General features: G+C 45.6%; 1 protein-coding gene across 2 annotated transcripts; it reads right to left on the bottom strand.

The window, feature by feature from the left end:
* Positions 1 to 851: 851 nt before the first annotated feature.
* Positions 852 to 20741, bottom strand: LOC140995761 (zinc finger MIZ domain-containing protein 2-like). Of its 2 annotated transcripts, none has more exons than XM_073465841.1 (21): positions 20350 to 20741; positions 14778 to 14877; positions 14583 to 14697; positions 14194 to 14402; positions 13649 to 13808; positions 12795 to 13037; positions 11907 to 12066; positions 10461 to 10579; positions 9660 to 9752; positions 8878 to 9067; positions 8432 to 8573; positions 8115 to 8193; positions 7812 to 7943; positions 7538 to 7643; positions 6490 to 6647; positions 6146 to 6213; positions 5945 to 6013; positions 5237 to 5514; positions 3828 to 4000; positions 3529 to 3726; positions 852 to 2561 (listed from the first exon to the last, which is right to left on the bottom strand). In XM_073465841.1, exons 2-21 carry the CDS (start codon positions 14825 to 14827, stop codon positions 2454 to 2456), a joined length of 2850 nt encoding a protein of 949 aa, XP_073321942.1. In that variant the 5' UTR covers positions 14828 to 14877; positions 20350 to 20741; the 3' UTR covers positions 852 to 2453. The 2 variants fall into 2 exon arrangements, with proteins under 2 accessions (XP_073321942.1, XP_073321943.1); XM_073465842.1 differs by lacking the exon at positions 20350 to 20741 and adding an exon at positions 18125 to 18367.
* Between the last annotated feature and the right edge of the window lie 7210 nt (positions 20742 to 27951).

The raw sequence follows: 27951 nt of genomic DNA, 5'->3' as shown, positions 1-27951 counted from the left end.
TCTCAACGACTCACGACTGATTCTTCTGTCACATCTGTCTGAACAGCTGCCCTGAGCTCCGCCGCTGCTCTCAGAGGGGAGGGAGCGAGTCAACGACGACCCTCCTGGTACAAAAGCTCCGGAGCTGAGATTAAAGTGACACCGTTACAAAAACAGTTTTGGCCCCATTTACACTTCTTCAGATCAAAGCGTCTCAAATCTGAGAAAAACAGACGAGCTCATGAACTCTGGTTTACACTCAGCCACACGTCCTTCGACACCAGCTGACCGCTTTATGACGCGTCAGAGAGCAGCCGGACAGACGAGCTGATCGGCCGGACAGACGAGCTGATCGGCCGGACAGACGAGCTGATCGGCCGGACAGACGAGCTGATCAGACTTCAGTTCGTTGATCGATCAGGGAAATAATCAGCACGCTGGGAGCTCAGACTGGATTCAGTGTTTCCTGGTTTCATCTGGTTCAGGATGTTTAGACTCAACATGAGAAACCTGTTATTCAGCTCTGTGAACATGTGATCAGCAGCGTGTTAAAGGAACAGTTCACCCAAAAAAGTTCAGACAGGGTGCATGCTAACACTGTTAGCTCAGCAGAACTACCTGATGCTAACACTGTTAGCTCAGCAGCTCCAGTGAAGACTTCATGTTATTAAAGGGTTAAATCTGGTGATGACTGATGACTGAGCCTGACTTTATATCATCAGGAGGAGATGATGGCTGAGCCTGACTTTATATCATCAGGAGATGATGGCTGAGCCTGACTTTATATCATCAGGAGGAGATGATGGCTGAGCCTGACTTTATATCATCAGGAGGAGATGATGGCTGAGCCTGACTTTATATCATCAGGAGGAGATGATGGCTGAGCCTGACTTTATATCATCAGGAGGAGATGATGGCTGAGCCTGACTTTATATCATCAGGAGGAGACGATGACTGAGCCTGACTTTATATCATCAGGAGGAGATGATGACTGAGCCTGACTTTATATCATCGGGAGGAGATGATGGCTGAGCCTGACTTTATATCATCAGGAGATGATGGCTGAGCCTGACTTTATATCATCAGGAGGAGACGATGACTGAGCCTGACTTTATATCATCAGGAGGAGATGATGGCTGAGCCTGACTTTATATCATCGGGAGGAGATGATGACTGGGTTTGTGTGAATTGTTCCTTTAAGGCTTCTGTTTCTTCATTTCTCACCAACAAACTGTTCAGAAACCTGGATCAGGTGTTTTCAGGACACAAGATCCTCCAGGTTTCATGTTCACATGTGCAGCACTGAACGAGGATCACATCTGTGCTGGTCCTCCTGCTCTGACCGACTCTGTTGTTCCTCCTGGTGACTCAAAAACACCAGGAGAAGAATAAAAACAGTTTGCTCACAAAATATTACAAACTTTTCCTTCAGACAGGTTCTGACCCGTCTGTCTCTGGCGGTTTATCGTGCACAGCAGCGAGGAGACAATAAACTACAAGTCGGTTCATTTTTCGAGCAAAAATAGTGAAAAAATGTCTAAATTCTGTTTCCAGTTTCCTCAGCGTCTCACTTATCTTTGGGGTTGAGACTGTTTGAACATTTGAAGACGTCACATTCAACTCTGACAAACCTGGACGGACATTTTTTCACTCTGTTGGCGTTTCACCGACGAAAAGAGGAATGATTGTTTCCTGCTGTCGACCATCAACGATCCTGAAACACTGACGCGTCTGCAGGCGATGGATCTCCTCACATTGATCCGATCAGACGGTCTGAAATGATTCTGTTCGGTCTCGTGAAAGAAAAACATCTGAAACAAACATCTTCTGATTCACTCGTCACGATGCACCGACGCTGCGGCTGAATGTAAACCTTCTGATCTCAGGTGAAAAACAAAGACAACATGTCTGTAAAAACAGACGGACTGCTCCTTTAAAGCTCATCTTCCTCCTTTTATAGCATCACATTAAAACTCATTCAGAGCAGAAACACTGGCTTTAAAGGACCACACCGCTCAAAAACTACACAGCACGGTTACTGCTGCACGTCCACAGTGTGTGTGTGTGTCTGTGTGTGTCTGTGTGTGTCTGTGTGTCTGTCTGTCTGTGTCTGTGTGTGTGTGTGTGTGTGTGTGTGTAGTTGAAGCAGCAGTGTGGTCGTCACTTGAAACAGTTTGAAGTTTGTCGGCGGGGAATGAAGGATGAAGCATCAAAATACAGTTTGAGAATAAAAAACAATAAAATAAAGTCACCATCGAGTTCATCGTCACATCAAAGACTTTCATATTTAAAAGTTGTTTTTTTAAATCGTCCGCTCCGTCCTGTGCAGACGGCGGCGGCCATGTTGGACCGCCCATCACGTTGGCGGGCGAGGAGAGAAGAGTTCATATCTTACAGTAAAGTCTTATTCTGCTGTGTGTGTGTGTGTGTGTGTGTGTGTGTGTCAGAGTGTGTGTCAGAGTGTGTGTGTGTGTTCAGTTGTTCTCGAACAGCGACAGCAGGTCGTCGTTGTTGTTGTTCGGGAGGTCCGGAGGTCCGAGGTACGACAGCAACTCGTCTGGGTTGGTCAACTCAGGAAGCAGCTGCAGAGACAAACAGACGAGTTAAGTCACTTCTCTGTCCGACGCTCTGATTGGTCGGTGTGTTGGGTCACTGATGACATCACGACCGAATGAGACACAGTCTGCTTCATCTGAAGGCAGGAAATGTTACCGAACAGCAAGAAGAACCGTTTGTGTTCAGATTGTGTTCCTGACGTCCAGCTGATGGACAAGAACCTCAAAACTACAGTACTCTGAAATCTACTTAGTTACTTTCTGTCACCGCAGATCAACAGGAGCAGAATCAGAACAGATTCTGAAGAGGACGTGATGCAGACCGGCCAACCTTCATCAGAGTTTTGGAGAACCAGCTCATATTGACGTTCTGATCCAGGACAGCTCAGAAGTCATTTCTACATTATGACATGAGCACTCGGTACTCTTGGCTCGGATCAGTTCAGCAGACGCCATCGTGGCTGTGAATCATTCACAGAAATAATATTTGGGAGCTCAGAGGAGTCTGTGGCCAGAACCATCCGAGCTCATCAATACTACGCTCTTTAATAATTCAGCCTCAGGGCCCGTTTCAGCCCACAGTCTGTTTACCTTTCAGCGGGCTGCTGGAACAAGTCCAGTAAAAAACCTGACAATATATAAATGTGTATTTTATGTGACGTCACTCTGCTTTGGACCTCGTGTTCAGAGAGTTTCATGCAGAGGAATCTTGGGTCGGAACATGAACGTGGTTCTCAGAGGTCCGACTCACGAGACGTCTCCATCTTTGTGAACTTCAGAGTAACAAACGGACTCTGATGTCAGAATGTGTTGGCGGGTCTGCATGACGTGTAGACATCCAGAGAATTATTAGAACTACAGAAAACTTTATTGTCACTGATGTCGGTGACATAACCAGAGTCAATGTGATCAACAATCAGCACTCATGTCACTTCTCCTGGTTCTACTGGTTCTACTGGTTCTCCTGGTTCTACTGGTTCTGGTTTAAACTCACATCCAGAGTCGGTTCTGGAACCTCCGCAGACCCCCCAAGACCGAAGGAGCCGTCGCCTTGGAGACGGGGATTCTGGTTGCTACGCTGCATCATCTGGTTGCCGCCCCCAAGCTGGGAGTTTCCGTGGAGACCCTGCGACTGCTGCTGGGAGAGAGGAGCACCATGGGAAGTGGAGTCCAGGCGGCCTGAGACCGACATCTGAGAGAGGAAGAGGAGAGAAGAGGAAGAAGAAGAAGTTTAACTGGGTGATCTTTACCGATAAATGATGAAGACGATGATGAAGATGATGAAGACGTTACCTGTCCAGCCAGCGGGTGAGGGGGGGGTTTGTCGGGGGTGAGGAGGGCACTGGAGAGCTCAGACTGGTAGGAGAGAGGGGGAGGCCCGGGGGAGGAGAAGTCCCCCCCGACCCCTGGGGTCCCGGGGCCGGTGAAGTCCGAGAAGCCGGCAGACTGAGCGGGATAGGACGGAGCTGAGGAGACACACACCGATCAATAAACGGATCAATACACCAATTATAGACGGTTACTGATTTCTGATGGACTCCAGCTGCAGGACGAGGAACATTTAGTGTGTGTGTGTGTGTGTGTGTGTGTGTGTGTGTGTGTGTGTGTGTCACGCGTGGCTCTGATCAGCTGTGCAGGTTAAAGGGTTATTCTGCAGCGTGAACACGAGAGCTGCTCTAATGTTTGAGTCATAAAAGTCATGAAGAGTTTCAGCAGACAGAAAACGTCCTCGTCGCTCCGCTCAGAGCTTCAGATCGACCTGCGCTGATCTTTCATCAGCTGCTCGTTCAGCAGGAAGACACCACGATGTCATCAACGATCAATCAACGATCGATCCTTTCGTGGTTAATGGAGGTTTGTTTTGTTGTTTTTAAATGATTGATTTACTGCAGCTGAAACACGTCAACACATTCTCATCTGCATATTTAAACATTAAATATTAAAAAGGTCTAAAAAGGTGCAATATGTAAAAATCAGCTTTCTATCAAATTCATATTAAAAGCACACAGGGCAGCGTATTAAACATCTAACTGCTGCTAGCTGTACCTCAGTTAGCCATGCAGCTAGCCAAGTGTTGGTGTTTACATCACTAGGACGGGCCGAAGCTAGCTGGTTAGCATGCTAACACAACACACAGACATGTTATTCCTCCACGTGATGATTTTAGTAAACGTGTTCATGTTCTCGTCTCAGATTCTTACGTATTGAACCTTTAATGTCAGTTTAATGTTGATATCTGAGTTAAAATCTGGTATTCACCGTTTATCCAAAATAAGGCTGCAACTAACGATTATTTTCATTACTGATTAATATCACTCTGCTGATCATTTTCACGATTTATTGATTAGTTTATAAATGTAATGTTTTAATGTTTGACATTAGAACTGCTTCATTACAACAATTCATCCATCATCAACTAATTGTTGCAGCTTTAATCAAAAAGAAGCAAACAGCTTTTTTAATGTTTGCTGATATTTTCTGATTTAGTTTTGATAAAAAGAGAAATCATAAATTCCCTTTATGAAACTTTCGACTCATCAACAACATGAAACAAGAAGTTTGAACCTGGATTTATCTGATGTTCACGTGTTTTATGAAAATTACTTCATTTTAATTAGATCGCCTCATTTTCATTTTTAAACACAACAACACGTCTCAGCGGGAGTCATCAGCTGGGGGAGTTTGTTGGTCACTCTGCGTACCTGCTCCGGGGTAGTCCGGCGTGTTGCCGCTGTTGCTGCCGCCCCCTGTAGGCAGGGAGGAGTAGGGCATCGGGGAGGAGGAGGCGGCAGAGGAAGGGGCGGGGCCTAGTGATGCAATCATCTCCATGACGCTGGGCAGGACCATGTGACTCGGGCTGAGCGTCCGGCAGCGCTTCAACACCGGACCGTCAGACTCCTCCTTCACATGGATGTCAGGCTTCACAGGGACCGGCTTCCAGCTGCACACCGGGTCGATGGTGATCTCCTCGTACTCCGAACTGAGGAGGAGGAGGAGGAGGAGGAGGAGGAGGAGTGAGGAGTGCGGAGTGAGGAGGAGGAGGAGGAGTGAGGAGGAGTGAGGAGGAGTGAGGAGCAGGAGGAGGAGGAGGAGGAGGAGTGAGGAGTGAGGAGTGAGGAGTGAGGAGTGAGGAGTGAGGAGGAAAAAGTTTAATAATGCAGAGCCACAGAGATCAACTATTAGTTGTTTTTTCAGGTTTAATTTTATTATCTGCTGCAGGCTAACGGTAAGCTAGCTGCAGGCTAACGGTAAGCTAGCTGCAGGCTAACGGTAAGCTAGCTGTGGCGACTGTGTTGTTGGACGTGGGGAAGCCAGTGTGTGCAGGAAGAGTGTGTCGCTGATGCTGTCTGACTGAACAGACCCGCGACCAGCCAACCAAAACAGACCAGGAGAAGACCCGAGTTTCTTACTTCTGAACGTAGATGAGGATCCCCAACATGTACTGATCCACCTCCAGACCCTCCAACAGCGCTGTTTTACTGCACACACACACACACACACACACACACACACACACACACACACACACACACATAGAGGTTATAATGGAGATAAGACGTGTGTAGTTTAGTTTAAATGTCTGAGTGTGTGTGTGTGTGACTGTGACCTACTTGCACACAGGACATCTCCATGTTCCTCTCTCACAGTTGAGCTGCAGGTACGACTCCAGATCAAAACACTGCAGACAGAGAGAGAGACAGAGAGAGAGAGAGACAGAGAGAGAGACAGACAGACAGACAGACAAAGAGAGAGACAGACAGACAGACAGACAGACAGAGAGAGAGACACACAGACAGACAAACAGACACACAGAGAGACAGACAGACAGACAGACAGACAGACACACAGACAGAGAGACATACAGACAGATTATTTTGGATGATGATCAAAGCATATTTATTTCATTTGTTCTATGTGACATCACCGTGTGCGGTGTGCTCTGATTGGCTCTCACCTGTATGTGTCTGCAGTCGTGGCCTCTGGCGGGCAGCTGGATGCGGCGGAAAGTGATCGGACATTTTAACGAGACTCGGATGGCGGTCTGCTCCACGCCGTCCTCTCCGTTTAACCCGGGGGTCCCGGGGATGGAACCGCTACTGAAGTTCCTCTTTACTGAGAGACAGACGAGTCCGAGAGGAGGAAATATGAGACGGACCGAAGTGAAGACCGTCTTCAAACTACATCATTAATGACGAGTCAGCTGACGGTTCAGCTACCAACATGTCACATCATTTATAATTTACATTAAACACGTCACAGAGATTTCAGGGTTTTGAGATGAAACACCGGAGCTGCTTGTGAAATACCTCATAACTAAAATCATCAGAACTTTTCTCAGAAATTAATAATTATAAATTACCCCAAGCAACTTGTTCTGCCTGGTTTTCATATCGGATCACATCAGACAGCTGATATCTACACATCTGCGCCAATATCTGCCAATCGGACGGCTCCAGACAAAACCTTAAATATTCTTCATTTTTACACATTATCAGTATTATTTAACTTTAAAAGCCACTGATGCAGTTCAGCATCACTAGTTTCTTTAAGCGTTGCAGTGAGTCCACAGTTCTTTAACAAGTTTTATCATCAAGCTTTTTGTGTTGTTTAATTATCATGTTTTAGCTTTTTCAACATTATTGTACAAATATTATAGTATCATGAAATTATCATAGTCAACACTACTTTTTATAGTTTTAGTTCATTATTATTTTACTCTTCTAGTTAACTTGTTTTACTTCTACTGTTTTGTCTTAACACGATTTGTTCAAGACAACTGAAGAACTGAACAAAGTCAGTTTATGTACAGGACGTATTGAAAAACCAAAATTGGTTGTTAATTCGTTTTTTTCTCATTAAATATAAAAAAGAACCGATAAGAGTGAGCAGCAACAGTAAGAGTCGTAGTGCTGTTAAAACAAAGAGAAGCATCGGATCTTTCGTAGGAAATGAAATGAGCCTGTTTTTAACAAAGCGGACTGCTCCTTTAACGAGTGACTCACTCTTGGTGACACAGTGCTCTGCAGGCAGCAGCCTCTTCTTCATCAGACCCTGCAGCACCGACCGCACCGACGGACGGTGAACCAGCTGGAGGACAAACAGGTGAGACTACACACACACACACACACACACACACACACACATTAGATTGATCTCTACAGAACAGACGGATCACAACATGACAAACTTCAGCCTGTGTTTGGTTTATGTGTTCAGGAATTTTAAATCTATAAAAACTGTGTGTGTGTGTGTGTGTGTGTGTGTGTGTGTTCTTACACAGCAGCAGGCCGTCACAGTGATCTGGATGGTGTTCCTGCCCGGTTGACAGACTTGCTTCAGGTACAAAGGTTTATGGGAAGTTTTGTTGTCACCTCGCTCAATGGTGAGAGGAGTCGCATTCACACTCACCTGAGGAGGAGGAGGAGGAGGAGGAGGAGGGAGGAGGAGGAGGAGGAGGAGGAGGAGGAGGAGGAGGGGAAGGCAGGTAAATCAACAGAACAAAACTCCTCAGAGCAGAAATACTCAACAGATTTTATAAATAAAGCGTTGAGATAAAAACGAGGAGGATGAAGGTCTCACCTGGACGGAGGCGGGCCAGTTAGTGTTCATCTGTCGATCCTCGTGGTGGTAACACTTAAACTGGAGCTCCAGGTCCGGTCTGACACACACACACACACACACACACACACACACACACACACACACACACACACACACACACACACACACACACAGAAATGACAGAAACAGTCACTGATTGTTGAAAACAAACACAAATCCAACAAATTAAACAGCTGTTTATTCACCCAGTCAGAGTTTTTCAGTTAGCTGCAGGTGTGTGTGTGTGTGTGTGTGTGTGTGTGTGTGTGTGTGTGTGTGTGTGTGTGTGTGTTCACCTCATGATGAGTGTTTTGTAGACGGAGTCTCTCAGCTGGAAGACGTGGTTGCTCACAGCAAGGTTGTGCTCTAATCTGAAGGGCTCTAGGACCACACCGTCACGCACCGGGAAGGTCAGCCGCAGGTCGTCGCTAGGGTTACCTGTCAACAGGAAGTCAAAACAGTCAGACAGCTGCACACTTCCTGTGACATCACCACTGACCACAGTAACTAATACTGACTATCATCAGATTAAGAAGAAGTCAAAGGTCGCAGCAGAGAAGACAGGAAGTGATATTAAATCATGATGCAGATTCAAACACACTGTCAATGATAATAATCTGATTATCACTCATGATGTGATTATTTTACTGATCATCACTTAATAAAACATGATTATAATACAAGTGTCAAAATCTGAGCGAACAGTGTGTGTGTGTGTGTGTGTGTGTGTGTGTGTGTGTACCTGTAGGCGGAGGGGGGGGCAGGCCCGCCATGTTGGGTTTGATGTCAGGCAGGAAGGAAGAGGGCGGCGGCTTGACGTCACTGTTGCCGGGCGACATGTAGGGCGGGGCCATGGAGCTGCTGGGGGTGATGGGAGGGGTCGGGTTTCCAGGAACCGGCGAGGAGGGGTAACCTGGCAACCCTCGACCAGGCTGAGAGAGAGAGAGTTGAGTCTTTAGTCGTTTAATTTATTCTGACGAGCTGTTTGGAGCCATTAATGACCGAACTGTTCCTTTAAAATGTCGGATCAGCTGTCAGAACCTCTCAGTACCTCGGACTTGAAGTTACTTTGAGGCTGATGAGCTGTGGCTCATACTTGTCTGCTTGTAATCTGATGTCATGGTGTGGGAGGTTTGACAGAAGCTGAACAAATCAGTTTGCAAGACTGATTTCAAAATTTCACACCGACAGCGAGCTGAAATATGCAAGTTAAAACCTGCAGACTGAGCAATTAGTGGTGCTTCAGCTCGTATGTGTCACCGTGACAGAAGTCATAATTCATGCTCGCCACATGCACAGTTATGATCAGTCTGTGACATGTGCATCAGAATTAATCATGAGAAGCATCGTCACACGGTAACATGTAAGAAGTATTTTAATGTGAAAGATGTCTGTGAAATACCAGACAGATGCAGTACAAGAATAAAGTAGCAGAAAATGGAAATACTTATGTAAAGTACACACACACACACACACACACACACACACACACACACACAGACACAGACACACACTTCATCTTACCCCAGACGGCTGGTTAAAGGAGTTGTAGACACCAGCAGCGCCCCCTGTTGTCAGAGTGTTTAGACCTCCACCCTGACCATTAAACTGTTCCTGCTGCACAAACACACAAACACACAAAGATGTTTAACTTCACTATAACCCGTCCATCAGTGGGACAAACAGACTCCATGTTTCTACACAAAGACAGAAAGAAGTTCATGTAGAACATTTGCTGAATTTACAAGAAGGAACAAATAAGTCAGAATCAGTCAGAGACAGAGTTTCACACAGTTTATAAAGTGTCTCCAACTCAACAACTCACTAAACTGGCACATTTGTTAAGGGAGTCTGGGGACAAAGAAGTCGCCTATACTGGTTACTGTTTAGTGTATCTGTAAAATGTGACATGTTTAGCATCAATAAAATGTTTCTTCTTTCATAAATTGAGTGTAAATGGTGAAATCAGTGTAAACAGTGTGTTCAAACAGCTGCTAAATGTTGGCAGGTCAGACTTTAGCACTTTAGACACAGAAGCAGACAGGCTGGTGCAGCCATGCTGCCACAAACTGACACTTTTTACAAGGAAACAAACAACTTACTGTTTTCATTTAATGCTGAATTTACAAGAAGGAGACAATGATTCAGAGTCTGTCAGAGACAGAGTTTCACTACGTTATAAAGTTTGTTTTAACTCAACAACTCTTAAAATCACCACATTTGTTAAGGGAGTCTGGTGATGTTGTGGTTACAGTGAAGCAGATGGACGGGTGTTAAGACCAGCTGTGAACAGAGTGTGACTGTAAACAGGTGAACGCTCCTCACCTTGTAGTACTGTGAGTTGGGGGGTCCAGAGGGGGGATACTGTGGGAGGGGCATCTTATGGCTCTGATAGGAGGGGGAGGAGCCGGAGCGTTGTGGGGCGGGGCCTGGACCTCCAGGACCTGCAGGGAGTCGGACAGAAAAGATGGAGAATATCCTCTTTAGACTGAGCTAGGCTAACAGTTTCCACCTGCTTCCAGTCTTTGTGCTGAGCTGCACTACAGAAACTGATTCCCACCGAGAACAGAAAGAAAAACCACACTTTGGACTGTCTTTATTTAAAACTCGATCAGGCGTACATGTTGGTTTTGTTCTCTTCTTTAACCCTCTAGGCGCCAAAGTCGCATTATTGCGACAGGCAACATTGCTCATTAAAACAGCCCATATCTTTAAATCTACTGCCTTGTGCTGTTACTGCTTGCTACCACTAGATAGCCAATAGATACAGCTTCAATCCTGACGTCATTTGGGGGTGTGTTTCTATGCAAAATACCTGAGAAAAAAAAGTTTGAAACCCGACACCGGCTGTCGGAGCGGCAGCGGCTAAGCGGCTAAGCGGGCAGAGTGGGAGAGGAGAGAGCCGCGGAGCGGTGGCGGAAGTGTGCTGGACAGATCGAGAGACAGACAGCGATTTTTGTAATAAAAAACAAAATGCCCAAAAGACTTTACAGTGCGGATGAGGTGCTTGCACAGATCTTTGCTGATCGCGATTCAGAAGGGGATGATTTGCCCTCTGATGACGATCGCTCGTCAGAGACGAGTGACTGACGATGCTGCAGCTGCGCACACTGTCACACAAGCAGCACACGCTGATCACGGCGAGAGTTTTCTTTTCTTTTTACAAGTTAGATTAGGACATTTACTCCTATCAGATTCCTGTTCATTTACTCTGAGGATGAGAGGATGAAAAAAAAAAAATCTACTGTGTAAATATGTTCAGAATTCCGTTTTACTGAATTTTACCTGGTGACATACAAATTAGATTAGTAAATTTACTCCAATCAAACTCCTGTTCCTTTATTTTGAGGATGAGATGACAATATAAATATTTTTTTTCTGTGTAAATATGTTCAAAAATCAGTTTTACTGAAAGTTACTTTCAGTCACCTGGTGACGTCACAATATGCAAATTAGATGATTAAATTTACTCCCATCACAAACTTTAGGTCATTATGAATATTTTTCTCATTTACACTATGAATTTATCTCTCACCACTTCCAAGCTACAGCCTTTTGAAATCTTACAATCCAAACGGAATATTTTCCTAAATAAACTCTGGCGCCTAGAGGGTTAAAACTTCAATTGTTTTACGTCCTGTTGACACTCATAGTTTTTACTGCTGTCATGTGCTACTTTTGTCTTTATCATTTTATTAGCGATGGATGAGTCTGTTGTTAAAAGTAAGACCGATTTTCTAATAAATGACTGAAAACCTGCAGACGTCTCACCTGGATGGTACTGCATGTTGGGGCCAGAGTACGGGCCGGGGCCGGCGTGACCGCCTCCACCCGAACCTGGAATTGAACCACCGGCACCGCCAGGACCCGACATCACGTTCACACTGGAGCCGACTGGGACGCCGTACTGCTGAGACATTCCTGGGAATGACTGGGGAATGAAAAGGAAGTACATGAGAAATATTATATTTCTGTTTCGTACATTAAAGGAACAGTTCAGCCAAAAAAACTAAAATTCAGTTTTTATCTCTTGATTTGATGTGAAACAACGCTGCAGCTGTAACATCTCCTCAGATCAGCAGATCACAGCAGACGAGCTGTACGGAGACATCTGATGTTTAAATCATCTCCAGCTGCTTCAGCTGTTCAGCAGAACGCTGCAACTCTGTTTTACTGTGAAGCTCCAGAAATGTTCTGTGGACTACGAGACTTCACCTGACTTTATATCATCAGGAGGAGATGATGGCTGAGCCTGACTTTATATCATCAGGAGGAGATGATGGCTGAGCCTGACTTTATATCATCAGGAGGAGATGATGGCTGAGCCTGACTTTATATCATCAGGAGGAGATGATGACTGAGCCTGACTTTATATCATCAGGAGGAGATGATGGCTGAGCCTGACTTTATATCATCAGGAGGAGATGATGGCTGAGCCTGACTTTATATCATCAGGAGGAGATGATGACTGAAATGTTCCTTTAATTCAAATATCATTTTAATTTAGACACAATGTTTGAATTGTGTCTAAATTTAATATATGATTTTATATGATTTTTATTTTCTATCAAAGTGACAAATTCTGATTTGATAAAATCAGACGTGAACAAAAAAAAAAAGACAATATATTCAGATAAATGTTCAGACCTCCTGACTCACCTCAGAGCTGTACGGCCGTTTGAGACCCTGTGGGGGCCTCAGGTGGCCCTGCTGTGGTCCAGGTCCGTAGTTTGGGTGCTGAGGGACCCGCTGGGGGCCGCCTCCAGGTCCGTACATGTGGCCCATTGAGGGAGGGCCTCTTGTAGGTCCTGGACCAGGACCCATACCTCCAGGAGCCATGCCAGGGGGGCCGCGGGGGCCCGAGTGGGCCATGAACTGGTTGTTATAGGCTGGACCTCCCATCTGACACACACACATAAATAATATGTTAACATGGTGCTGACTGAAACACCATCACACAACACACTGCACCGCCAAGTCCACGTGTCTAACCAACGAGTCAGAACCAGTGAGGTAGACATCACACTCAAGAGTCCATCCTGCTGCCGAAAATACTCACGACAGCATCAAATGTGGATTAATCCTCCGCTGAAAATAGTCCCAAACAAAAACACAATCTCCTCTGTTCAACAACTGAAACTCTGTATGTGTGACTCGCACAGTCAGAACCAATGAGCTCGGAGCTGAGAGCCACAGACAGGAAGTCCGACAGTACTGAGGGTCGGACTAACGTGGTTGGTTCAGTTTAACGTCCTTCATCCTCGATGACGTCACAGTAACTGGAGACATTTTCACTTCAGACGACAACACACACACACACACACACACACACACACACACACACACACACACACACACACACACACGTCGTGTAGTTGTGACTTCAACATGACCTTCAGCTCAGGTGACAGCTGATTGGTCGGAGTCACAGCAGAGGGAGCACTCACTCCTTCAGTCAGTCCACATGTGACCAATCAGCAGCAGGAGTGTCTCTGACCCCGCCCCCTCCTCACCTGTCCATAGTTCATTTCCTGGTTTTGTTTCTCCTGGATGGCGGCGACGGTTGCAGTAGCGGTGGCGGTTGCCGTGGCAGCAGCAGCAGCGACAGCGGCGGCGGCAGCAGCCTGAGTGAAGTCAGCTGACCCTCTGGAGCCTCCGGGGTTGGACGGGTAACTGAGGACGGACACAGGTGAAGCTCGGGATTTAATCTGGTGACTTCAGCTGATTTTCCGACACTTTCTTTAACTCCATTTTATTTCTTACACATTTCTGTGGATGAGACATAATTTGGTACCAACTAACAGGAAAACACGGCCAACACCTCCACAGAAAGAGAACTTTCACTGCTGTGTTCTGTATCGACCCGGAGAAATAACTGAATGAATTCATTCTCTACTGAATAATCTTACACATCACCGACACACTGTCTTCTTTTAGGATACTATTAGTACAACTGGCACAACACAATGACAATCTTTTCTTTATTTTTGATGTTGTTTGCATCTTAGTGATGGAAAATAAAATATTACTGATAATAAACAAACAAACAATCACGCACCTCCCCGTATATCCCCCCGGTCCTCCAGCGTATCCCCCACTCGTCCGGCCGTACATTCCCTGGTTCATGTAGCCTTTGCTGGGCTCTCCGTAGCCCTGCTGGCCCATGTAGCCTCCTGGTCCTCCGGCCATGCCCGGACCTCCGGGGCCCTGCATCATGGGCCCCCCGCCTGGGTTGGCTCCGGGACCCATCACCCCTCCACCCAGACCCTGACGGACACAGAACCACACACGTGTTCTTCTTTAACAGTTACACACGTTTAACAAAGAGATTAAAATGCATCCGTGTGTGATTACGTTAAAATCAACAGTGAAGAAGAAAATAAACAACGAGAGTCTGAAGTGATTCAGAACAATGAATTATTCACTTCCTGTTTGGTGATGTCATACCTGGCTGGCCGAGGGATTGGTCACTCCCCACACAGTGGTTACCACGGAGAGGGATCCTGTGGGCTGATTGGTGGGCTGCTGCCAGCTGGAGGGGTCGTAGGGGTACGAACCCTCACTGCAGACACACAGAGAGGAGGAACCAATGAGCTGAGAGCCACAGACAGGAAGTGAGACAGTATTTAGAGACGGACGTACCTGTGCGGGTTGTTGGCCAGTCCGGCCTTCATCTGGTTCAGAGGGTTCATGGTGGGGGGGGCTGGCCCACCGGGCTCCAATCAGACAGACAGACAAACTCCTGGAGAGGGAGAGAGAGAGAGAGAGAGAGAGAGGGAGAGAGAGAGAGAGAGAGAGAGGGAGAGAGAGAGAGGGAGAGAGAGAGAGAGAGGGAGAGAGAGAGAGAGAGACAGGTGATATGAACTCTGTTACAAACTACATTTCCCATCAGCCTCGTTGCCTCTACAGCGGTGAACAACACACTACACACTGAATGTTGAAGATTTTGCCGCCTTTTACTCTTTTGTTACATTAAGAATTAAATACCCACAATGCCTTGCAGGACGGTCAGCTCAGCTCTCTACCTTTGCATGAACACAAGCACCGAGCACGAACCTGAAGATGAGCAGAACGTGTCTCCTTTAATATTTGACATTATGTGAGAATCAGCTAATGGTTTCAGCCTCAGATGTAAACATGGATCTTATCCTGCAGAACCCAGAATCATCTGAGACGTCCTGCTGGTCGGATGAACAGAAAGAAGATCCGAGAACCGAGAACTGGTTTTAACAACACAAACAGAACTACGCTTGAATAAAAATCGACTTGTAAAAGTAAATAAACTCTGTTATAAAACGGTTACTGTGTTTTTATCAAAGCAGAAAACCTGAACAGATGAAGTCCGATGATCTGCTGTCAGACCAGAACAATTAATAACCCGTTTATTGATTCAGTGGTTCAGCAGCAGCTCCGGTGACTCACTGCTGCAAATGATTCAACTTCTCCTGAATGTGACATTTACGTTTCCTCTGAATGAAACTGACTCACAACCAGAACTCTGCCGTTTGATTCACTGATAACACTTCAGACTGTGAAACATGTGGACTTCCCTCCCCTGGACCTGATGTGTCCCCTGGACCTGATGTGTCCCCTGGACCTGATGTGTCCCCTGGACCTGATGTGTCCCCTGGACCTGATGTATCTCCTGGACCTGATGTATCTCCTGGACCTGATGTGTCTCACTGGACCTGATGTGTCTCCTGGACCTGATGTGTCCCCTGGACCTGATGTGTCTCACTGGACCTGATGTGTCCCCTGGACCTGATGTGTCCCCTGGACCTGATGTATCTCCTGGACCTGATGTGTCTCACTGGACCTGATGTGTCTCCTGGACCTGATGTGTCCCCTGGACCTGATGTGTCCTGGACCTGATGTGTCTCCTGGACCTGATGTGTCCACTGGACCTGATGTGTCTCACTGGACCTGATGTGTCTCACTGGACCTGATGTGTCTCACTGGACCTGATGTGTCTCACTGGACCTGATGTGTCCCCTGGACCTGATGTGTCTCACTGACGCTGAATATCAGGAACCAAAAAACACTCAGAGGTTTTAGCTACGAGTGCAGAGATTATATCCTCATCATCATCATCATCATCATGTAGCTGGACAGCAGATCAGGATTAATCAGGATTATCAAACTGTCGGCCGGCAGCCAGATTCTGTTTAAAGTTTTATTTTTCAGCATTTAAATTTTCCTCCGTCTTTTCTTTTAATCACTAATTCAAAGAACATAATAACTCGTTCAGTGATTTTCCTCCTCAGAGTGAGTTTTCCAGCTGTTTCCAGGTGTTTCCAGCTGTTTCTACTGTAAATGTTTAAAAGAAGTATTTTTCATTAAAACCCTGGAGGAGGATTCTGGGTGTTACAGAAGCACGAGAACAGAAATGAAAGTATATAAAATGAAATGAGAATAAATGTATTAACTTTAAAATGATGGATCAGTGTTGGAGAAATCATGTGTCAGTAACCGTGGCGACCGTGTTTAACTCTCACTCTCAACAACAAAACGTTTTAAAGTCACTCAGACTGCACAGCAACAGCCGCTGAGGCTCATGGGTATTTCAGTTTAGAGTAAATAATTAAACCTGGTGGTCAGAACAAACGTCTGTCTGAGTTTATTTATTGAATGATATTGAGACGATCATGAACAGAAACATTTAAATGGAAAACATAAAACACGCCAGCGACTCCTTTAATCTACAGGTTGAATCGTTAATGAGACCGATCAGCAGGTGATTAATTAGTCCTGACGATAATAAACCACTTGTTGAATTCACATAAAGGTAAAGAATAAAAACATGTGAACAAACAATAAATCTTCATCTGTGTCTGAAGAACGACTGACGATAGAAACAAGACTGACGGAGAATCCGTCTCACTGGACGAGCAGCTCTGCTGATAAAGGTCGCATTTAATTAGCAGTTTTGTGAATGGACTCTGGTATGAAGATGAACGACACAGTCACTCAGTGAAACACTCAGCGAGCTTCGCTCAGGAAAACTGAACACTGTTGAACACCAGAGACACCAGGACACTAAAGCAAATCACTCAATTTTGTAACAAGATGGTGTCGGTGTCGCTGGCTGGGTGTGCGGGGCCGGGCCGGGCGTGCGAGGCCGGGCCGGGTGTGCGAGGCCGGGCTGGATGTGCGGGGCCGAGCCGGGTGTGCGAGGCCGGGCCGGGTGTGCGGGGCCGGGCCGGGCCGGGCCGGGCCGGGTGTGCGGGGCCGGGCCGGGTGTGCGAGGCCGGGCCGGGCGTGCGGGGCCGGGCTTTGAGCTCTGTGTTTATGTCCGACAACAGACACAGTGGTTGAACCAATCAGTGTCCTCTGAGGAACTACAGGTGTGACTGTGTGTTTGAAAACAACATGGCGGCCTCTTCAGAGGTTAGCGTAGCTGCTAAAGCGTCAGTTTATCAGAACTGGAGTTTATTTCTCTCTTCTCTCCACTGACTCTCCTGCGGTTGATCTGATTGGTTGAAGTTTGCCGGTGATAGACGGTGAGGGACAGATGGTTCATCCAATCAGCTGCTGAGTATTTTAACCTTTTTCTAAACTAAAAAACAAAATGTAGCAGCATATTAAACCGTCTGCAACATCAGGTGAACAGACTAATGAATCAACGCAGGAGGCTGAATAACGATAAGAAGTTGAGAACAAACACTGAACGCGTCTCAACATGCTGACGATCATGTGAACAATCAGGAACAAAGCGACACGCTGCAGTCGACACTCCCAGCTGTTACCTGCCTCTAATCTCAACAGCTGATCACACCTGAGTCATGTGACCCACCTGAGCTTGTTACCTGCTGCAGCTGACAACGTCTTGATTTCTCAACAACATTTTGAACACGACGGGAGAAACAGAGCAGCAGCAGGAGAATAAAATGTAACACGGTTATAACATGAAAACAAGAACCGACTTCTCTCTCTGTGTTTTTTAGAAAGATTCGTTTTTTCCAGTTTTAAATGTGAACAAATCAACTCACTGTTGGAGGGAACAGGTGAGGAAGCTCAGCTGGTACTGTTGGTCCGATCGGACACGAGACGATGGCCTCAATAACAACCACAGAGCAGAATGAACACTATCAGCTCAGGTAAACGGTAAAACTCGTGGCAGAACCGTCGTGTCGGACTCTGCAGGTGTTCCTCGTCCAGCGGCCACAGTGTCGATCGATATCAGCGCAAGATTCAGGAAGTGAAGAGCTCAGTGAAGAAGTCGTCAGATTAAAACATGAACACACACACACACACACACACCAGAACCAGAACCATCAGCTCCAGACGCCTGAACGCACCACACACTTCTACACACTGTGTAATGTTTGTGACAACACTGAACCAGGTGAAGGTCGGCAGGTTCGCTGCTCCTCAACAGGTTTGGAAAAGTGATTAAAAGTCTGTTTGTTAGCAAACTGCCGAGTTCTGCTTTATTATTTAATGTTGTTGTTTGTTTGTTTGTTTGTTTGTCTCCTCAGTTTCCACTGAACTCACCAGAGTCACGTCAGAGATCAACTTTACTTTTATTCATTCAGAACGAAGCGACACAGAAAACTTCTGGGTCAGCAGGCACCGATCTGATCCTGACAATCTACTCTGGATCGACCCAAAGCTCCTGAACTGAAGTGAAGTGAAGTGAAGTGAAAGCATATCAGTTATTTTATTTATCTATTTAATGAACCAGCTTCATTCTGAACATCTGTCACAGGAGACCTGAACAGCAACAGACTGATGAACTGATCGATCTGATCAATAATCAGCAGCCGGACTGTTTCATGCAGTCGGAGCAGAAAACCTAAAAGCTTGTTTTCACTGTTCAGTTTGTGAAAAACTAAATGTGAAAGATATTAAAGTTTATTATCCGACTACAGACACAACAGACTGTTTCATCATCTGTGGCTCTTCTGACCGCGCGACGTGTTTTAACACACTGACTGTCGAACACGGTTAGTAACTTCTGGACCTCTGGTTCTGTCTACACGCTGCAAACACTGACGTCAAGTGATCACATCTTGTTTGGGCACTCAGGGCCTCCGTAGTGAACGTTATTACGGGAAATAGTTTTAGACAAGCAACTTTTATTGTTTATGTTGAATGGACAGTATATTTCTGTTTACTCTGAGCGTCAACACACGGTCAGCAAATTAAATATAATATTACACCTGATTTTCAGTGAAGTTAATATCACAATAACTGTCTGTAACTTGTTTAACAAAGACCAGGTGAAGGTCTAAAACATCTGAGTTCATCTTTTTAACTAGAAGACTTTTGACTTCTTGAGGTTCAAAGTGTCAAAACACCAAATTATGTCTGATGTTTTTAAAAATCCTGTTAAATTCAGACAAAGCAAATAAAACTGACTTTAACTGATTCAGGAAGGTTTCACATCAGCTGCATCTCAGGACGTGAAACTGCAGACAGCAGAGCAGGTCCACCGCCTGGCTTTCAACTACCAACCCTCCTACCATGGTCCGCGTGCGTGTCCCACGCGCACACGCCTGGTACTAATGTTGGGGCTAATTTATATAAATATATATAATTTTAAATCGAGCCGAGCCGAGCCGAGCCGAGCTGTGCCCGTCAGCCCGTCTGACCGGTGAAATGAAATCCTCCGACAAAATGACAGAGGAGACATTTTGAGATTCCTTGTAGTGTTGCAATCAGGTAGAGGCTAACAGGCTAACAGGCTAACGCTAACAGGCTAACGCTAACAGGCTAACAGCTAACAGGCTAACAGGCAGCTCCCTGTGCTACAGCGGCAGGGAGCTCACTTTTCCTTGCCCCGCTGTTAGCATTAGCGTGCTAACGAGACGACAACAGTCCACCGCGTCTGAGCAGCGCGAAGTAACTCACCGAACACAGTCACTGAATCACCGAGACACGAAGACGGATTTCAAACGTCCGATAATAACTTCAATTTACCGCGTTTGTGGAGAAAACTTCAGCCTTTCACAGCTGTTACAAAGCTAGCCTGTTAGCCTAGCTAGCCCAACGGGCTGTGACAATGGAATGCTACGAGGCTAACAGTTAGCAACCAGCTAGCTTCTTCCTCAAACACAAAACAGTCACATAACGTTAGCTAACATGTGGATCCGTCCAGAACAGCCCGTTCTGGGTCTTAATTATCGACACGTTCACGTTATTTCATCACAGCACGGTGTCCGCCGCACAGCCGCCGAGGGCACACATGTTGTTTGTCTCACAGCCGACCTACCTGCTCTACTTCCCCGGTGTCCGAGCACTGCTCCGGGGCTCCGCAGTCTGAGCTCCTCCGGGCCTCCGGGGCATCCAGGACCGAGCAAACCCGAAGCCAGAACAGTCCACCACCTCAGCCGGGAGAACCGGGTCAAACACGTCCTAAATATCCAAAAATGTCCCGATAAAATCCAGCACGGAGGCCGAGATTCACCCAGCAGCCCTGGCTGTGACTCCGGCCAGCTCGCCTTCCTGCCGCCGGCCTCTGCGTCTGATTATCCGGCTTCAGGAGGCGACAGCATCCCGCGCAGCTCCGCGGTGCTCACGGCCGAGACGAACAACACGAGACGGGAAACACTGCGGCGGATCTTCGGCGAGGAGTCTGCTGGTGGAGCCGCTCCGGTGTCTCCTCCGCACTGCTGCCGGTGATCCAGCAGGGTGAGGAGGGGGGGGCAGCGGCTGGTAGAGAGACACCGAGAGAGAGAGGGAGGGGGGGAGGGAGAGAGAGGGGGAGAGAGAGAGAGAGGGGGAGAGAGAGAGAGAGAGAGAGGGAGGGGGGAGGGAGAGAGGGAGAGAGAGAGGGAGAGGGAGGGAGAGACACCTACACAGACAGGGAGAGAGAGAGAGGGAGAGAGAGAGAGAGACACCTACACAGACAGGGAGAGAGAGAGAGGGAGAGGGAGAGAGAGACAGGCACACTCTGATCACAGCAAAATCACCCTGTACATTAGGAAGACACCAACTGACCCCCATGTAGCAGAGCCCAGCAAACTCAACCGCTCCAAACAACCCTATAGATGGACAAGTAATAGCAAGGATGACTACCAGAAAGCAATCGGTCATCCAACAATCCAATCCCAGTTAGAGCATTTTATCACCACCTCATATCCCCACAGCAGTGACGGCCTGAACCAGGCTGTTCGGGATATTAACTTCATATTTGACAACACAGCATCTCTGTCCAATCTGAAAAAATCTCAGCGTCACAGTTCAAACTCAGCTAATGAAAAGTGGTTTGACTCTGACTGCAGGTGTCTGAGAAAAACACTCCGGAAACTATCCAACGAAAAACACCGACATCCTGACAATCATGAGCTGCGCCTCCAGTACTGGGAAACACTGAAATCATATAGGAAAACACTGAGAGCTAAAAAGGAGCAGCACGAACAGCACCAAATTAAAGAAATTGAAGAGTCCATTGACTCAAATAATTTTTGGAAAAAATGGCATTCATTCAACAAATCACACAAGGAAGAATTGGCTATTCAAAACGGGGAAATATGGAAAAACCACTTTAAAAACCTATACAGTGCAATCACTCTGGATTCGGCCCAAAATAATCTGCTCAACAAACTAGAAACCCTTGAATCAATCGTTAAAGACAACCAAAATCCTTTAGATTATGAAATTAGTGAAGGGGAGCTGCTGGCTAAGATCCAGAACCTGCAGTCACGGAAGGCAAGTGGCCCTGATGGCATCTTAAATGAAATGCTTCAGTTCAGCAGCCATAAAATCAAGACTGCCATATTGAAACTATTCAATCTGACTTTGAACATTGGACATTTTCCTGACACCTGGAGCCGAGGGATCATCACTCCAATCTTTAAAAGCGGAAACAAATACGAGCCAGACAACTACAGAGGCATATGTGTCAGCAGCAACCTGGGGAAGTTATTCTGCAGCATCTTAAACAGCCGTCTGCAAAACTTCCTCAGTGAGCACAATGTCCTGAGCAAGAGTCAGATTGGTTTTACACCACAACACAGAACCAGCGACCACATCTACACCCTCCACACCCTCGTCCAGAAACACGTCCACCAGAACAAAAACACAATCTTCTCTTGTTTTGTAGATTTCAAGAAAGCATTCGACTCAATTTGGCATCATGGTCTATTCCTAAAATTATTAGAAAAAGGTATTGGAGGAAAAACCTACGATATCATCAAAACAATGTACATAAATAATAAATGCGCTGTAAAAATTGGAATCATGGAAACAGACTTCTTCCCCCAAAGTAGAGGAGTGACGCAGGGCTGCAGTCTGAGCCCCACCCTGTTTAACATCTACATAGATGAACTGGCCAAATCCCTGGAAGAGTCCGATATCCCTGGTCTCACCCTCTCTGACAGAGAAGTCAAATGCTTATTATTTGCAGATGACCTAATACTGCTCGCTCCATCAAAGGAGGCTCTACAAAAACAGCTAGATCACCTGCAGAAGTTCTGTCAGACCTGGGCCCTGACCGTTAACCTGGAAAAGACAAAAGTCATGGTCTTCCAGAAACGGCCTAAGAGTCAGACAAACCAACACCGGTTCCACCTGGACTCTACAGACATAGAACACACACACAGCTACACATATTTAGGACTAAACATAACATCGACGGGAAATTTCAATCTGGCCATTAAAGATCTCCGAGATAAGGGCAGAAGAGCTTTCTGGACTATAAAAAAATCCTCAAACATAGACATACCTGTCAAAATCTGGATCAAAATATTCCAATCCATAATTGAACCGATTATATTATACGGCAGTGAAGTGTGGGGCCCTCTCATCAACCAAGACCTTGAAAAATGGGACAAACACCCAATCGAAAGCCTGCACACAGAGATCTGCAAAAGCATCCTCAAAGTCCACAGGAACTCCCCCAACAACGGATGCAGAGCTGAATTAGGCCAATTTCCCCTGTTGGATCCAAAAAAAGAGCTATAAAATTCTACCAACACCTCAAAGCCAGCGAGCCCGGCTCCACCACTACAAAGCCCTACAATGCCAAGAGGAGAGAAGACAGGAGTCCCCTCAGCCAGCTGGTCCAGAGGCTCAGCTCCAACAGCACCGGGCACCAAGACCGCCCTCACACAATCCGGCCCCACCAAATTATAGCAAAAGAAAAAGACAATTACATCAACTATTGGACATCTACAACCAAAACCCAAAGCAAACTCCAATGCTATTTGGCCCTAAACAGACAATACACAATGGCAGAATACCTGAGCTCTGTAACCGACCCGACACTGAGGAAAACGTTGACTATGTACAGACTCAGCAGCCATAACCTGGCCCTGGAGAGCGGCCGGCACAGACAGACGTGGCTGCCCAGAGAGGAGCGGCTGTGTCGGCTCTGTCCACACAGACAGGTGGAGACAGAGCAGCACTTCCTGCTGCACTGTGACAAATACACAGATATCAGAACAAAACTTTACTACAAAATCACACACACAACCCCAAATTTTGACAAACTCCCAGACACAGAAAAAATACAACATCTACTGGGAGAGAAAAGTGCCACTGCTGCAGATGCAGCAAGATATGTTAGTGCCTGCCACAGAAAAAGAGAAGCTGCAAACACCGGACATGATCTCCTCCACTTACCTGCACACTGATACGCACATACACACACACACACACACACACACACACACACTTTCCATTTTTATTTTTATTTATTTATTTATTTATTTATTTTTTCTCTTTTCTTTTCTTCTTCTTTTCTTTTCTTTATTAATTTATTTGTTTTATTATTATCATTATTATCATTATTATTAATCATATATCTATTATTTATTCTGTAATTATTTACTGTGTCAACATTGTATATTGTGTTTTGTTGCTTTGGCAAAATTGCTTAAACTTTCATGCCAATAAAGCTCATTTGAAATTGAAATTGAAATTGACAGGCACACAGAGAGAGAGAGAGAGGGAGGGGGAGAGAGAGAGAGAGAGAGAGGGAGAGAGAGGGAGAGACAGGCACACAGAGAGAGGGAGAGACAGAGAGAGAGAGAGAGAGAGAGAGAGAGAGAGACAGGCACAAACCGGATCACTGGGTCCGTTCACACTGAGAGCAGGAACCGGAGTCAGACCTCAGTCCTTCACGCTTTGTGAACATTAAAGGTTCAGTCTGCAGCATTAAAGAGATTAAAACGTTGAATTTAATTACATTTGTTTTGTCAGAATTATATTCAGACAAAGTGAAATGATGAAGTCACCTGATGAAATGAAGATTATCACAACACGACTTCAGCTGGAGCCAACTAAAGACAATCATTGGCTGGAGAAGATGTTTTCAGGTTTTTCCAAATGAAGTCAGTGATGTTACACAAACTTAAAGGAAACACAACGTCTCTGCGGTGTGTTGTGTGAAACCAGAGCTGCAGCCGCGAGTCAGTCAACACAGTCACTGACATAAAAACACACTGAATTAAAGGGTCACTGCAGCTGTTTGTGCATTGACGTGTGTGTGCAGGTGTTTGAGCAACACGTGTAACATGTAACACAACATGTAAACGTCGACTGTAATCAGATTTCTTTTGTGATGCTGAAGTCGTGTAGTGTCGTGAACTTGTGTTATAACAACACAACAACTTTAAGCTGATCAAAATGAATTCATCTTTTTTATTTCACACGTTCTTCTTCCTTTTCAAAACCTGGAGCCTACATTACCCACAATGCAACTCAGCTACTGTGTAGCTGGTGTAACAGTTCAGTTCAGTGGTGGCAACGATTGTTTCTGCATCAGTGTGCACGATGATGTGACACGACGGCTCTCTGATCATCAGGGTTAAACATAACAATTATATGATTGTTATATTTGTTGACTGTAAACATAAATAAATGTTTCACGTGCTGAGTAATTGAGGCACTAACGTGTCTGATGGCAGCAGCTTCATGTGAAGCCTCCACTGAAACTGTTCACGTCACTTTCCCACATGATCTCACAAAAGTTTCACAATAAAAGCCCTGTTATGAAATGAAGGGATTATGTCCACTCAAACACTAGAGGGCTTTTAATTTGAAATGGAGACAGGAAGTGTTGAATAACGGGAGCAGGTCAAACACCAGAAGGTTTGGTGTTAAAATGTGAAAGTATGAGCTCATCAGACAGAGTCAGAGATAAAGACGCGGCGCCCTGTGATGATGTAAGCGAGGGCCCGGTCCACTCTGACTAACTGCTGCGATGACATCATACATAGTTTTATATCTCTGGATATTAAAGATAAACAATGTTTTAAATCATCGGCTCATCTCAGAAGTCTTCAGGAGTTCAGAACTGTCCGTCAAAATGTGAGATGAGCAAAGATGAACAGAAACGGGTCGGGTCGGTTCTGGACGAGAACTCACATCATGTTTTTATAACTGAGAGATCACACTGATCTTCACTGAGCTCATCGTGTTTGTTTATTGTGCAAAGAATTCATGTTGTTCATGTTCACAGTGACTGAATGTAACTCCTGATGACATCACTGTGACATCACCGTGACATCACCGGGGCTATTTTCTCAGGATTGGATGACGCCTGTGTGTGCGTGTAGACACACCGTCTGCTGGACTGAAGTGATGCTGCTGTGAGCTGCAGCCTGTTTCCATGGCAACTGATGCTCACACTCACACACACACACACACACACACACCTGTGATAGTAATTTCCTCTGACACCTGACGACCTCGTGAGAACAAAGAATTCAACAAGAAACCAGAAAAGGAGGCGAGAAGGACGACGAGGAGACAAAGAAACAGACAGGAGGAGGTGAGGAGGGAAGGAAAGAGGAGGTGAGGAGGGAAGGAGACAAAGAAACAAATTCAATCACCTGAAATTTACGTTTAATTTAGATATTTACCGACTTTAAAGGAGCAGTCTGTAGTTTTATTGAAGAAATGTTAATGAGCAGAGAAAGATCCTCATTGGCTGATTTTAAACCAACTAAATAAACAAACTTTTCAAACCTCCGGCTGAGACGTCAGATGAAAAACAGCCTTTTTAACTTTGACTGTAAAGAGTTAAATTCACACAATCACACGCTGAGTTTCAGTACATACAGGATTCTTTATTGAATGAAGCAAAATAATGAAGAGAACTTTAATCCCCTTTTATGAAAATAAATAAATCATTTTCTTTGTCTCACAGAAGCCCAAAACACCACCTGCAGCCAATTTCATCTTCTGTTGTCGTTTGTTTGCAGACATTTTGTTTTCCTGCTGACAAGAGTTCATTCAGCTGCTCGCCGGACACGAAGAAATAATGAGAACGTGAGACGTTCTGATGCATTTTGGCACGGGATAAATGCTCGACAGGAGACAGGAGCTGAGGGGAGTCGTCAGCAGTGCGTCCGGTTCATGTCGGGACGTCGGAGCGCAGACCGTTTTAATCCTAAAACATCCCTTCAAAATAAACAACAATAAAATCTCAGTGTGCAGTAAAGCGTTGCCATGGTGACTAATTACAGGCCTTCCTTAACGAGCTAACACACCTGCTGAAAGGCAAAAAAAACAACAACCTCCACCTGCTGTAGTGATTCCAAGCCTCAAATAATATCACACTCTCCCTACTAGCGGGGCTCCCATTCGTTCTCAATGGGGAGTGCTAACGATGCTAATTATGCTAACGAGCCGTTTATTAAAAAGTAAAAATAAAATGTTTCCTGCAACATTTCAGGTGAAGAAGAGCTGATGATGGAGTGTGATGACCGGGTGTGTGTGTGGCGGGGAGTGATGATGATGACGAGGATGAAGCTGGAGTGTGTGTGAGTGTGTGTGGACGGAGGAAGGTGTGTGTGTGTGTGTGCGCGTGTGTGTGAGTCGGCTTCAGGCTTCACTCCACCAGACGCTTCAACAAGTCTGCTGTTCGTCTCCTGATGCCTGAAAAGTTGCATCAACGACTTTTAGAGGAACTCATGACGAGAGTCGGATCTGAACTCTGATTGGTGGAAAAACCCTTTTATCAGACTGAACCAGACTTCATTCAAAAAGTTGTCAATTTTAGAGCAGAGTTTGTTCAGGTGAAGTCCTGTGAGGTTTTGTGTCCTGCTCGACTTCTGCAACCAAAAACTAATAATTCTTAATGATTTAATAAAACACTGCGGTGGAGTCGAGCCTGATGCTGCTGCTGAACTACTGACGTCACAGAACTGATGCTGCACTGACTTTTCTTAAGAAAGATGACGTCTGTACTGCTGATGAAGTAAAGTAGCACACAGTGTGCTAACAAGTTAGCATGCACATATTGTTCAGTATTTACTACATACTGATACCATGAAGTACACACTGTACACACACTACTTCTAAAACTCTGTTTTAATAAATGAGAAACTCATTAATCAGTAACTGATTTTAAACTTCACTACAGGGCCAAAAGTATGTGGACAGCCTGAACCTCATCCACACACGGCTCCTCAGATGACGATGATGTCATGACTCACAAGCCTCCTCCAGTTAATGTAAACAACAGTTCAGAGTCACCGCAGCAGCAAAATGAACCGTTTTGATCGTCGAACTGTGCGTTCAATAACTGTTTAATCATCAAGAAGTTCATCTGTTCAGTGAGGAAATATCTGGCAGAATTACAATGAAATCAAACTGGACAGTTAGAGAGCGACGGCCGTCTGACGGCGCTGCAGTGTTTAGTAAACTGCTTTGTAAGATGAAGAAATAATAAGAAGTGTCGACGTTTCAGAATTTAAAAAGATTTTTTGAACATTCATTTTTGTTGAATAAAAACAGGCTGTAAACTTTGTGATAATCTGTGTGGAGTTCTGTTGGTGTGCTGAGCAGGAGCAGGACTTGTTTAGTTAGTAGTATACGATATTTGCAGCGAATATTTATTTGTGTACTTTTCCCTCAACAGTAC

Source organism: Pagrus major, chromosome 5 (assembly GCF_040436345.1).
Source record: "Pagrus major chromosome 5, Pma_NU_1.0".
Lineage (NCBI taxonomy): Eukaryota > Metazoa > Chordata > Actinopteri > Spariformes > Sparidae > Pagrus > Pagrus major.
Note: the sequence above shows the minus strand (reverse complement) of the source record. Positions and strands in the feature narration are given on the sequence as shown.

Bases quoted from the DNA above. Each gene is read 5' to 3' on its own strand.
- LOC140995761 (XM_073465841.1), bottom strand. From the start codon at position 14,827: ATGAACCCTCTGAACCAGATGAAGGCCGGACTGGCCAACAACCCGCAC. The intron at 14,403-14,582 runs GTATGACATCAC...TGTGTCCGTCAG, and splicing joins CCAATCCCTCGGCCAGCCAG to GGTCTGGGTGGAGGGGTGAT. The intron at 7,644-7,811 runs GTAAGAACACAC...GTGTGTGTGTAG, and splicing joins CTGTGACGGCCTGCTGCTGT to TCTCACCTGTTTGTCCTCCA.